The sequence below is a fragment of the Rhinoderma darwinii genome, chromosome 1, assembly GCF_050947455.1.
Source record: "Rhinoderma darwinii isolate aRhiDar2 chromosome 1, aRhiDar2.hap1, whole genome shotgun sequence".
NCBI classification, from domain to species: domain Eukaryota; kingdom Metazoa; phylum Chordata; class Amphibia; order Anura; family Rhinodermatidae; genus Rhinoderma; species Rhinoderma darwinii.
This window is the reverse complement of record NC_134687.1, coordinates 320112178-320124764: the sequence shown is the minus strand read 5'-3', so window position 1 is coordinate 320124764 and position 12587 is coordinate 320112178. Positions and strand designations below refer to the sequence as shown.

At 43.6% G+C, this 12587-nt stretch overlaps 1 protein-coding gene across 8 annotated transcripts in view; it reads right to left on the bottom strand.

Moving 5' to 3' along the window:
• Positions 1-956: 956 nt before the first annotated feature.
• Positions 957-12587, bottom strand: part of PALM2AKAP2 (PALM2 and AKAP2 fusion) — a 399528-nt gene continuing 387897 nt past the window's right edge. For 7 of the 8 annotated variants that reach the window (XM_075825567.1, XM_075825570.1, XM_075825572.1 and 4 more), the window contains one exon: positions 957-3069. In XM_075825567.1, coding sequence (XP_075681682.1) covers positions 2977-3069 — 93 coding nt within the window. In that variant the 3' untranslated portion in view covers positions 957-2976. The remainder of the gene's footprint in view (positions 3070-12587) is intronic. The other variant, XM_075825571.1, reaches the window with a different exon arrangement.

The window sequence follows — 12587 nt, the reverse complement described above, 5'->3', positions numbered from 1 at the left end:
GGGCATCTGTATCCTGATCCTTTAATGAGCTAATAATCTATCTTATCTTGAGGAGTGAGTAAACAGTTAAGAGGAAAGCAGCCTGATAGGTAAAGAAAGAGGCATTTTTCTCTAACAAGATATATTACAAATGTTCTTATATTCGCTTATACTATTCATTTATTGAAAGTTAGTTGAAAAGTTAGCGACCATTTAGTTTCCCCTGTGGTGGTGCTTCAGGGAAATTGAACACTTGCTGCCAGGTTTCCCCACAGATTACAGCTGATCGCTGGGGGTACAAGTTGGGGGGGGGGGGCAATCTGTGATCTGCTTACTTTTAAGTGACCCTTCTTACAAATCGTGATATTCCAAAGCGAAGAACCCATTTAAAACAAATAGTTTCTGCTGTAAGCAGAAGCCATCTAAATACACAGATGGGATGAAGGCCATATATAGTCTATAGCCCATTAATGGAATTAGATTCTCTTACAATTTCCCTGATCATTCCCTGGACATACTTAAGAAGATCGCACTATATCCTACATAATGTGATCGGCGCTGTAATGTAGATAACAACAGTGGTTTTTATTTTTAGAAATGATAATTTTTGAGCAAGTTATGAACAATTTTAGATTTATGCTAATTAGTTTCTTATTAGACAACTGGGCGTGTTTTACTTTTTACCAACTGGGTGTTGTACAGAGGAGTGTATGACGCTGACCAATCAGTGACCAATCAGCGTCATACACTTCTCATTGTTCCAGCCTATTGTTACAGTGTGATTGTGCAGTGAAAGAAGCTGGGCTGGAACAATGAGAAGTGTATGATGCTGATTGGTCACTGATTGGTCAGCGCAATACACTCCTCTGTACAACGCCCAGTTGGTAAAAAGTAAAAACACGCCAAGTTGTCTATTAATAAACTAATTAGCATAAATCTAAAATTGCTCATAACTTGCTCAAAAATGATTGTTTCTCAAAATAAAAACCACTGTTGTCATCTACATTACAGCGCCAATCACATTATGTAGTAGACAGAGCACTTATAATCTGGTGACAGAGCCTCTTTAACACCATCACCTATTATTGATCAATGTCCCCAACTGTGAATTCTATAAAATAGTCTATAAAACCAGTTTGCTATATCCATCCCAATTACCACTGCTACAAGACTGCAATAATAAAGGATATCACAAATGTGTAATACAAATGTCTAAAATCAAACACGGGAATTACATTTACTTCATCTCTCTGGGAAACTGCACGAGAAGCCACGAACCAGACATTATGCCCTAGGTGGTTTTCTCACAAGGGCGTACATATCATAGAGGCAGACTATGTGGCTGCTATAGGGTCATTGGGTAGAAGAGGAACAGCTCTGGTTGGTTTAATTCCCTTTACTACTGGGTTGTGAGAACCGGTGCAAGACTTTACTCTTTAAAGGAAATGCAATTTGAGTTAAAAGGGGTGGGAAACTGGCTCAAGGGACATAGAAAGTGTATGAATGGACAAAGAGGACAAGGCCCTTCTGTGCTGCATAGGAAATCCTGGCACCCTAATGGGGGTACCCATTTTGATCTTCACTATGAGGCCCCCTTCACTGCTGTGATGCCACTGTTTGCTCAAAATATATTAAGATTCAGGAGGAATTGGTATGATTGGATTCTATGTTTTCTTATTTTCTACAAAGATCTTTTACTAAAGCACACTAATGCAGTCGGTGATGTCATAGTTATGACATGAACATTGGAATGGAAAGATTGATAAAGTAACCACCTTTAACATGTCTATATATGATCACTATTAGGATTGCACTGATACCAGAAAAAGTTCATCCTCAAGCAGCTGTTTGTTTGGTTTTAATAATAGATACATGAAATTAATATTGTAGCTCATGAATGTTTCAAATGTGCCTGGAACCATTTTGTAGTTTTTCAATAAAACACATTTATCACAAATAATATCCTCAATATCACCGGCTCAAGTAGGCAAACTTTACAAAGTGTTTGAAAAAAATACTCAATGAAATGTGTTACTAAATAAAAATACTTTGCTGTGTAAGTCAATAAAAAGTTTGGCTAAAATTGTGTAGTCTTCTTTTTGGGTTAGTAATTTTCACGTGAAAATGTGCAACTCTGCCCGTGTATGTTGTAGGGCAGACACACCAGTCTATTAAATGTAGTGTGAGAAAAATACTATATATATATTCATTCATATGTGAAGGGGGCAGGGGGAAGACGTGTGTCTGCGCTAAAAGATATACTTGTTTAAATAATAAAAAAAGAATAACCCTTTCCTCCCTGAGAGCCACAAATGTGAACATACACACAGTTTGTGATAATGTTGTGCTTTTGTATATTCCTGCGAGTTATTTTGTCCACCATTATATCTTTAGGTTAGCTTGGCATTAAATAACTAAACAAAAGTCGTCATTATGGAGTAATTTGATTGTAGCATTTCTGCAGAAATATATATATATTTATATTGTTTAAGGTTTTTTGTTTCATTTGCCAAGTAACTTCACCTAAGAGTCACAGATAAATAATACATTGTGACTAAGCTGAACATAAATGGTTTCTTCTACCCTGTATGTACATGAATTTGCAGAGCAGACCCACAAAAGGGGCAATTCTTTATTAGGGTAGTTGCGCTCCCGACATGCTGTGGTAAGGGGGAGGGTATATCATTTGAAAAAGCAATTCAAAGCGGCATGTATAAGGGAAGCAATTGCATTGTATGTCTGGCTTGGCGCATCATCCTTGCTCAGCCCATATGTGTGGGGTCAGCTTTTTCCTAATGCCAGTGATTGATCATCTCCATTTCCTGAGAGTCCAAACCTTACATTGCTGCCAGTGCCCATCAGTTCAAGCATTTACTAGTCTCTCTTATAAATGTGGTCTTCATCATCTCTATATGGATTGCAGAGGCTGCTTATTTTCAATAAATATATGGTTAAATGATTCATTTTTGGTTTCTTATGTTTTCCATGAAAAAGTTCTTATTCGTCCTCTTCACGGTTGGCATATATCCCTGCTTCCCAACGTAGTGCCAGTGCACTCTTCCTGCGGCTTACTCTGACTGCCTCGAGGACCTGGAATGAAAGGTATTATACAGTTAATTCTTGTTCTATATACAGTACACTTTATCAGGAATGGATATTTACTGAAAACAATTTGCAATACTACTTTAGATTTTACTATTCACGAAGGACATTCACTTACGTTCCCAATAAATATTTGTGCATCTGTGTGAACTGAGCAAAATAAACTAATAGTTGCCACAGGAACCAGTTATCACAGACCAGGTTCTAACCCAGCAATCAATGACTCAATGTTCCCGATAAGAACTGTAAGAAGGACCCATTAGAATAGGGTCATCCTGATGCTAACACTAAATAGTATGTAATGGGGTGGTACAGCCCCTATAAATTCTACATACATGCATTGTTATGTTTCAACTTGTGTGTGGTCAGAGTAAGGCTATGTTCACACGGAGTATTTTGGGGGAGGAATATCTGCCTCAAAATTCCGAGGAACTTTGAGGCAGATATTCCTCTCCCTGCACGCCGATTTTCGCGGCAATTATCGCGCCGTTTTTCGCCCGCGGCCATTGAGCGCCGCGGGCATAAAACAGCGAGATATACGCTTTCTCCTGCCTCCCATTGAAGTCAATGGGAGGTCGGAGGCGGAAGCGCCCGAAGATAGGGCATGTCGCTTCTTTTTCCCGCGAGGCAGTTTCTACTGCTCGCGGGAAAAAGACGCCGACGCCTCCCATTGAAATCAATGGGAGGCGTTCTCGGGCCGTTTCTGCCGAGTTTTGCGACGCGGTTTCCGCGTCAAAAAACTCGGCAAAATACCCCGTGTGAACATAGCCTAAGCATCTTAAGTTGTCCCCATTTCCCGGTCTATCTGCCTCTGTATGTTCCCCCATAATTGCTTAGTCCATGCTCTCTTCTCTCCCTCTTGTGTCTGTGAACTTTGTTATTATTGTTATAAATGTGTCGCGTCTTGTACGTGGCCGTGGACAATTGTGGAATTACAGCGTCAGGGCCTTATATGCGACGCAGCACTCAACTAAGTGCTGGCGTAGACTTCTGCTATAATTCACAACAGTTGTCTGGCTTAAATTATAATAAATTTGTCAAGCCACACCATCTTTTTCCAAAAGTGGCGAGGGTGGGATAAAATGCTGATAAATTCCCCCCTTTATGCCTCTGGCAGGGCTTAATAGGAGCAGAAAGATGGCACACCTCGAGGCCTTTATTAAGCTGTCATGAGAACTATCGGAATCCGGCTATCGCGGTCGATTCCCTTCTCTTTCTAATGGCTTAGAGGTTACTATTGACCGTGGTATCTAACTGGCTAAAGGACCGTTTCAGTGAAGTGTTGGCCGTAACATACTCACTGAGTGCGGAGCAGGCTTAGCCCGCAAGCCCGCTCCACACTCCCCTTATGGACTATGTAACCACCTGTTACAGATATTTACTAGATAGACTGAATTTTTTCAAATATGCTACTCCCCGTGCCTCGGCCATTCTGCAGAGCTGACATGACATTCGTCTTTGCACATGAAGAGCAGGAATACTTCTAAACCTAATGACTGCCTTGGTTGGCAGCTGACAGGGCTATTTAGTTGGTGAATTTGTACCTGCTAGTTCTGTTCTGACAGATAATTGTACACGTGCCCTAATTTAAAGAGTAGATACACTATCGTTCAAAAGTTTAGGGTCACTTAGAAATGTCCTTATTTTTGAAAGAAAAGCACCGTTTTTTCAATGAAGATAACATTAAATTTACATTGTTAATGTGCTAAATGACTAATCTAGCTGCAAATGTCTGGTTTTTAATGCAATATCTACATAGGTGTATAGAGGCCCATTTCCAGCAACCATCACTCCAGTGTTCTAATGGTACATTGTGTTTGCTAACTGTGTTAGAAGGCTAATGGATGATTAGAAAACACTTGAAAACCCTTGTGCAATTATGTTAGCACTGCTATAAACAGTTTTGCTGCTTAGAGGAGCTATAAAACTGACCTTCCCTTGAGCTAGTTGAGAATCTCGAGCATTACATTTGTGGGTTCGATTAAACTCTCCAAATGGCTAGAAAAAGAGAGCTTTCATGTGAAACTCGACAGTCTATTCTTGTTCTTAGAAATGAAGGCTATTCCATGCGAGAAATTGCCAAGAAACTGAAGATTTCCTACAACGGTGTGTACTACTCCCTTCAGAGGACAGCACAAACAGGCTCTAACCAGAGTAGAAAGAGAAGTGGGAGGCCCCGCTGCACAACTGAGCAACAAGACAAGTACATTAGAGTCTCTAGTTTGAGAAATAGACGCCTCACAGGTCCTCAACTGGCAGCTTCATTAAATAGTACCCGCAAAACGCCAGTGTCAACGTCTACAGTAAAGAGGCGACTCCAGGATGCTGGCCTTCAGGGCAGAGTGGCAAAGAAAAAGCCATATCTGAGACTGGCTAATAAAAGGAAAAGATTAATATGGGCAAAAGCACACAGACATTGGACAGAGGAAGATTGGAAAAAAGTGTTATGGACAGACGAATCGAAGTTTGAGGTGTTTGGATCACACTGAAGAACATTTGTGAGACGCAGAACAACTGAAAAGATGCTGGAAGAGTGCCTGACGCCATCTGTCAAGCACGGTGGAGGTAATGTGATGGTCTGGGCTTGCTTTGGTGCTGGTAAAGTGGGAGATTTGTACAAGGTAAAAGGGATTTTGAATAAGGAAGGCTATCACTTCATTTTGCAATGCCATGCCATACCCTGTGGACAGCGCTTGATTGGAGCCAATTTCATCCTAAAACAGGACAATGACCCAAAGCACACCTCCAAATTATGCAAGAACTATTTAGGGAAGAAGCAGGCAGCTGGTATTCTATCTGTAATGGAGTGGCCAGCGCAGTCACCAGATCTCAACCCCATAGAGCTGTTGTGGGAGCAGCTGGACCGTATGGTACGCAAGAAGTGCCCATCAAGCCACTTTCAAGGAGAAAATTATTATTTCAAATAAAAATCATTATTTCTAACCTTGTCAATGTCTTGACTATATTTTCTAGTCATTTTGCAACTCATTTGATAAATATAAGTGCGAGTTTTCATGGAAAACACAAAATTGTCTGCGTGACCCCAAACTTTTGAACGGTAGTGTATATGTTGCCTTTAAAAGTAGATTTTTATAATAGATCCCTCAGAGTATCGCAAGTAGTAGCATGTTGGGTGCTCTAAGGCCCAGTTTACAACACGGTTTTTGGGTCTGATTTTGATGCGAAGCCGCATCAGAATCAGCGCCAAAAAACTGCCCAAATCTCCCTCCATTGATTTTTTGACCGCAAGAAAAAAAATGTCATGCCCTGTCTTGGGAGTGGTCTGCGCCTGTAAACCTCCATTGAAATCAATGGGAGGCAGAATAAAATATGCCATTCATTTGACGCGGTTTTTGCATTTGCTTAAGGCCCCATGCCCACTTCAGTTATTTCCTTCAGGGTGCTATCCGTTTTTGTCACTGATAGCACCCTGAACCCATTCATTTCAATGGGGCCATGCACACTTCAGTTTTTTTGACGGTCCGTTGCTCCGTTCCGATCCAAAGTAGAGCATATCCTACTTTGGTCCGGGATTCCGTGACCGTGAGGCACATGCAAGTCAATGGGGCCGTCAAAAAAACTGAAGGCACACGGAAGGCATCCGTGTGCCGTCCGTGTGTGATGGAGCCGTTGCCTAGTAACCGCCGGGCGGGCAGTAAAACATAACAGAAATATTACACTAATCGACAGCCACTTGTCTCTATCAATCATTGATAAAGAAAAGAGGCTGCTAATTAAAAATAAAATAAAAATCAGTTCATACTTACCCGGTCGTTGTCTTGGTGACGAGTCCCTCTTCTTCCTCCAGTCCAACCTTCCAGAATGACGCGGCTGGTCACTTCATGGGACGTTTTTGGAGCCGTTTTTCATTGACTCTATAGGAAACAGCTCCAAAAACGGCCGTAAAAAACGGCACGAAAAAGTAGCTTAAAAAAAAGTCTAAGGCTGGGTTCACACGGCCTATTTTCAGGCGTAAACGAGGCGTATTATGCCTCGACTTACGCCTGAAAATACGGCTCCAATACGTCGGCAAACATCTGCCCATTCATTTGAATGGGTTTGCCGACGTACTGTGCCGACGACCTGTAATTTACGCGTCGTCGTTTGACAGCTGTCAAACGACGACGCGTAAAATGACTGCCTCGTCAAAGAAGTGCAGGAGACTTCTTTGGACGTAATTTGAGCAGTTTTTCATTGAATTCAATGAACAGCTCTAAATTAGGGCCATCAATGACGCCTCGCAAAATGCGAGGACAAGCAACTACGTCTGCAATTACGGAGCTGTTTTTTCCTGAAAATTTCAGGCGTAATGGTCGATATCGTGTGCACATACCCTTAAAATCAGGAGCTGTTTTCCCTTGAAAACAGCTCTGTATTTTCAGACGATTTTTGCTAAGCGTGTGAACATACCCTTAGGGGGGATTCACACGAGCGTGTATTCGGTCCGTGCGGGCCGCGTGGTTTTCACGCGGCACGCATGGACCAATACAAGTCTATGGGGCAGTACAGACAGTCCGTGCTTTTTGCGCAGCGTTTGTCTGCTGCGCAAAAAGCGCGACAGGTTCAATAACTCTGCGTATTTCGCGCATCACGCACCCATTGAAGTCAATGGGTGCGTGAAAATCACGCGCACCACACGGAAGCACTTCCGAGGGACGAGCGTGATTCGCGCAACAGCAGTGAAAAGGATGAATGAAAACCGAAAAGCACCACGTGCTTTTCTGTTTCCGAACATCCAAACGGAGTGTCTTTGCGATTAGCGAAGCCGGACAAGCGTACCGAACTTCACCGGGTTCGGCCAAAGTCGTTTTGGCCGATCCCGGCAAAAAAATTATCGGTACGCGACGTCAGGAGATAGTCACTGTCCATGGTGCTGAAAGAGTTAAACTGTTTCAGCACCATGGACAGTGACTTGCGATCCCAAAATACATTAACCTGTAAAAAAAACCGAAGTTCTAACTTACCGATTACTCCTGTCTCCTTCCTGCAGTCCGACCTCCCGGGATGACACTTCAGTTCAAGTGACAGCTCCAGCCAATCACAGGCCAAGCACAGGCTGCAGCCAATCACAGGCTGCAGCGGTCACTTGGACTGCTGCGTCATCCAGGGAGGTGGGGCCCGATGTCAAGAGAGGCGCGTCACCAAGGACGCGTCACCAAGGACGCGTCACCAAGGCAACGGCCGGGAAGTTCTCGGTAAGTAGGAACTTTATCTTTTTTTTTACAGGTTTTTCGCTGTTGTGTTCGGCATTCACTGTCGAGGGTGCTGAAAGATTTAGCTCTTTCAGCACCTTGGACAGTGACGGGCGTTGACAAGCCTCATCTCTAGGATGCCGGCTGCGCGAAAATCACGCAGCCGCGCATCAGACACGCATGACACACGCAGCTGTCAAATGGTTTTTGCGCTCGCAAAACGCTGCGTTGTTTGCGCGCGCAAAAACGCAACGTTCGTGTGAATCTCCCCTTACAGTGCAAATTTTTTATTTCTAAATAGTTCAGGAGATTACAGACAGTTGGCAACACTGGTGCGTAATATCAATTTATAAAGCAATAGATCAGAAACCTGAGAATTACTCCCAGCATACAGGCCAAGAGGAGTGGTACTGTGCAGTGTCCATATATACAGAATAAGGGTATGTGCACACGATAACTGCATTTACGTCTGAAATTACGGAGCTGTTTTCAGGAGAAAACAGCTCCTGAATTTCAGACGTAATTTCTCGTACTCGCGTTTTGCGGGGCGTCCATTACGGACGTAAATTGGAGCTAGCTGTTCTTCATTGGATTCAATGAAAAACGGCTCCAATTACGTCCCAAGAAGTGTCCTGCACTTCTTTGACAATGCTGTAATTTTACGCGCCGTCTTTTGACAGCGACGCGTAAAATTACAGGTTGTCGGCACAGTACATCGGCAAACCCATTGAAATGAATGGGCAGATGTTTGCCGACGTAATGGAGCCGTGTTTTCAGGCGTAATTCGAGGCGTAAAACGCCTCCATTACGCCTGAAAATAGGTAGTGTGAACCCAGCCTTAGAGCAGACACTGAGAATTACACCCAGCATACAGGACAAGAGAAGTGCTACTGTGCAGTGTCCAGATATACGGAGCCCAAGATGGACATCTGCTCAGCTTGAAAATCATCCATTTTCCACTGTCCACCTGCAGACAGAAGGAACCAGAACAATAACAAACACCCAGGCCTCCCCTTATACTCAAAATATGGTATGTACAGGGGGACCCGGTCTTTGGTATTGATATGCCTTCTTCTGTCAGGTGCAGGGGGGGGGGGGGGTGTGGATGATTATCAAGATCAGCAGAAGTCCACCCTGTGTTGGAGCAATATGAATGATGGAAAAAAAGGACTCCTCTGTTGTGTTGGTACCTGTAATAGGTGGAGCACTGGAGCATCCTCTCTTCCTGTCCGTGTGCGCCGCATTTGGGTAGTACTCCGGTCTGTGTGGATGGCAGAGTGCGCTATAGCCAGAGAGTGAGAAATAGAGAAGGGACTGGAGGATTAAAAAATTCCCGCCCTCTCTCTCTTTGTTGTGTCACCCTCCCTCTACTTGCTATGGCGGCTGGCTGCTTCTGAGGTCCCTGCTTGCATGGCGCATGCGCCGTGCAAACTTTAGGAAAAGAAAATGAAAAAAAAAAACTGCGCGGACAGGTTTTTTCCTGCCAGACTTTGTGGACGGCAGAAAGAAATACCAGTTTTCTGCAGAATGTCTGTGAATTTACAGGCGGTTGGCAACCCTGCTCCTATGCCCAGAATAAGAAGGGATTTTAATGAATAAAATACAAGTTTTACTGAATCTTTCCCCACAAAACTATATATCAACCAGCTCAGCTCCCCCTGCTCTATAACTTGCTGCTGGCAGATTGGACTACATGTTAAATGTGACAGGTTCCCTTTAAGTTTAAATTGTAGCTAAACGTAGTGACATGTCAGAAGTTTGGATTGGTGGGGGTCCGAGCACCGAGACCCCTGCCAATCTCTAGAATGAAGCGGCAGAAGTGCTTGTGTGAGCGCTCACCCGCTCAGTGTCTGTTCTGCTTTTTCCGGAAAGCCGATGTATCGGAGTACGGGTTCATAGACTTTCTATTGAGTCCGTACACAGATACATTTATTTCCGGAAAAAGCCGAACAGACACGAAGCGGCCGAGCGCTCACACGAGACCTTCAGCTGCTTTGTTCTAGTGATTGGTGGGGGTCTCAGTGCTCGGACCCCCACCAATCAAAACTTCTGACATGTCTCAATGACATGTCAGAAGTTTGTCAAACGTTTAGCTACACTTTAAAGTTTTCCATTCCTCAGCAGCACTTGATAACTAAGATGAATTTGTTGATGTACAATGTGTACCACGGCAGAACTTATGTACTTATGCCTCGGCTTGCTATCCAATGTATCACTTTACAATATATTCCCTGTTTGCATATACTTAATATCTTCCGCTCAATGATGCAGTGCAAGTAGAAACACTTATATTTGTGTTAATGATTTCAAATTACAAATAGGTTGATTGTAAATATCAACAACACAGTGAACCTATATGAATATATCTAAATCTGGTCATACACGTTAGATAAAAGTCACCCGAACCCGCAAATTTCAGTGGAATCGGCTGACAATCTAATGTGTTTCGGGACCTCCCAACTCCCCACTGACGGCATATGTTGTGGAAAAGAAAGACTGGGCTTATTGGATTTTAATATGCTCAATCTTTTGCTCCCTTTCGTAGGGTCATTTTCCCCTATCCCTATTAGGGTATGTTCACACGCTTAGCAAAATACGTCTGAAAATACGGAGCGGTTTTCAAGCGAAAAACAGCTCCTGATTCTCAGACGTTTTTCGCGCCGTATTTTCCGGCTGTTATTGGAGCTGTTTTTCAATGGAGTCAATGAAAAACGGCTCCAAAAACGTCCCAAGAAGTGTCCTGCACTTCTTTTTCGTGGGCGTCTTTTTACGTGCGGTATTTTGACAGCGACGCGTAAAATTAAGCCTCGTGGGAACAGAACACCATAAATCCCATTGCAAGCAATGGGCAGATGTTTGGAGGCGTAATGGTACCGTTTTTTCAGGCGTAATTCGAGGTGTAAATGGCCCGAATTACGTCTGAAACCACTGCGTGTGAATATAACCTAAAAGTAATGTTTATGGTGGAGTCGGAAGAAAAAGCTTTTTGGCCAAATGTTATCTCATGTGTATGGCCAGCTTAAAGGGTTATTCCCATCTTCATAAATGTATCTATAAATCTCAACCTTTTAGGCCCTGTTCACACAAAGTTTTTAGCCGCGGTTTTTGCTGCAAATACCACTGCAAAAAACGGCCGAAATTGCCTCCTATTGATTTCAATGGGAGGTGGAGCCGTTTTTTTCCTGCGAGCAAAAAAAAACTATTCGCGCTCCAAGTCGCTGTCAATCCCTCTTTGTTTATTGCTCGTTGTCTACGGATCCGGCCACCAGTGATTTCCTCTAGCGGTGGCCGCATTTGCGCAATGATTTCCTCTCCTTCCTTAGGAGAGGATGGCAGTGTTAGCGTGAACGCGCTTATACACGCATGCGCATTAGATACCGGCCCGGCCACCTCTCGGCTGATTGCAGTTTTATTTCTACTGTACTCCCTCCCTGACAGCCTAACAGGAGAAGTTACAACAGGTCGCAGAGGGGGGGTCGCGAGGGGGGCAGGGGTTCCAGCGGGGAGGGGGGGGGTCATGAGGGGTTGTCGTGAGGGGGGCAGGGGTTTGCCGCAATGGGGGGGCGGTGGTGCCGGGCAATACAAAGTGATGCACACAAAACCAACATGGATAGGTTAATTGGGGTTCCCTCTAGTAGTAGAATCCCCAGACATAGTGTTGCCAAAGCTCTGGCGGGGATCTCCACTCATAGAGGGAGCCCCAATGAGATAGTTGCATTGAGGGGGGGTCTAGCACTGTCAACAGGGTGGGGTGTGTGGGGCGATATCTACAGAGGGGTGGCACTATCTATTAGGAGCTCTGTGTTTTGTGGTATCTACAGGGGCAGGGTGGAACTACATGTGCCTAGGTCTTGACCACATTGTTTTTTATATGATGTGTGGCAAATATACAAAATAAATTAGTGTGGGGAGAAAACGATATAAAAGGGAAGACGGAGGTGTCGTCTTAACCACGCTTACTATGGCTGGTTGAGACGATCGATGTAATGCGTCTATTCCCGATGCTGCTAGAAATAGATTAGCTAGCAACGTCGGGAGCGCGCACTAACATCAAGCCGCTCACGCCCCTTTTAGAAAAGATCACCAGCACTAGCTGCGTTATCTAGTTGAGAAAAAAGGGAGTTAGGGAAATCACTTAAAAAAAATGTACACCAATATATTTTATTTATGTTTAATATGCATTTTTTTTTTAAAATGACTCGGGAATAACCCTTTAATGACTTGGGAATAACCCTTTAATGCTATAGATAAACCTGTGTGCAAGCAATTTACATTGGTGGCACAGATTATGCAGCCTATATGTTCATGTGTGTG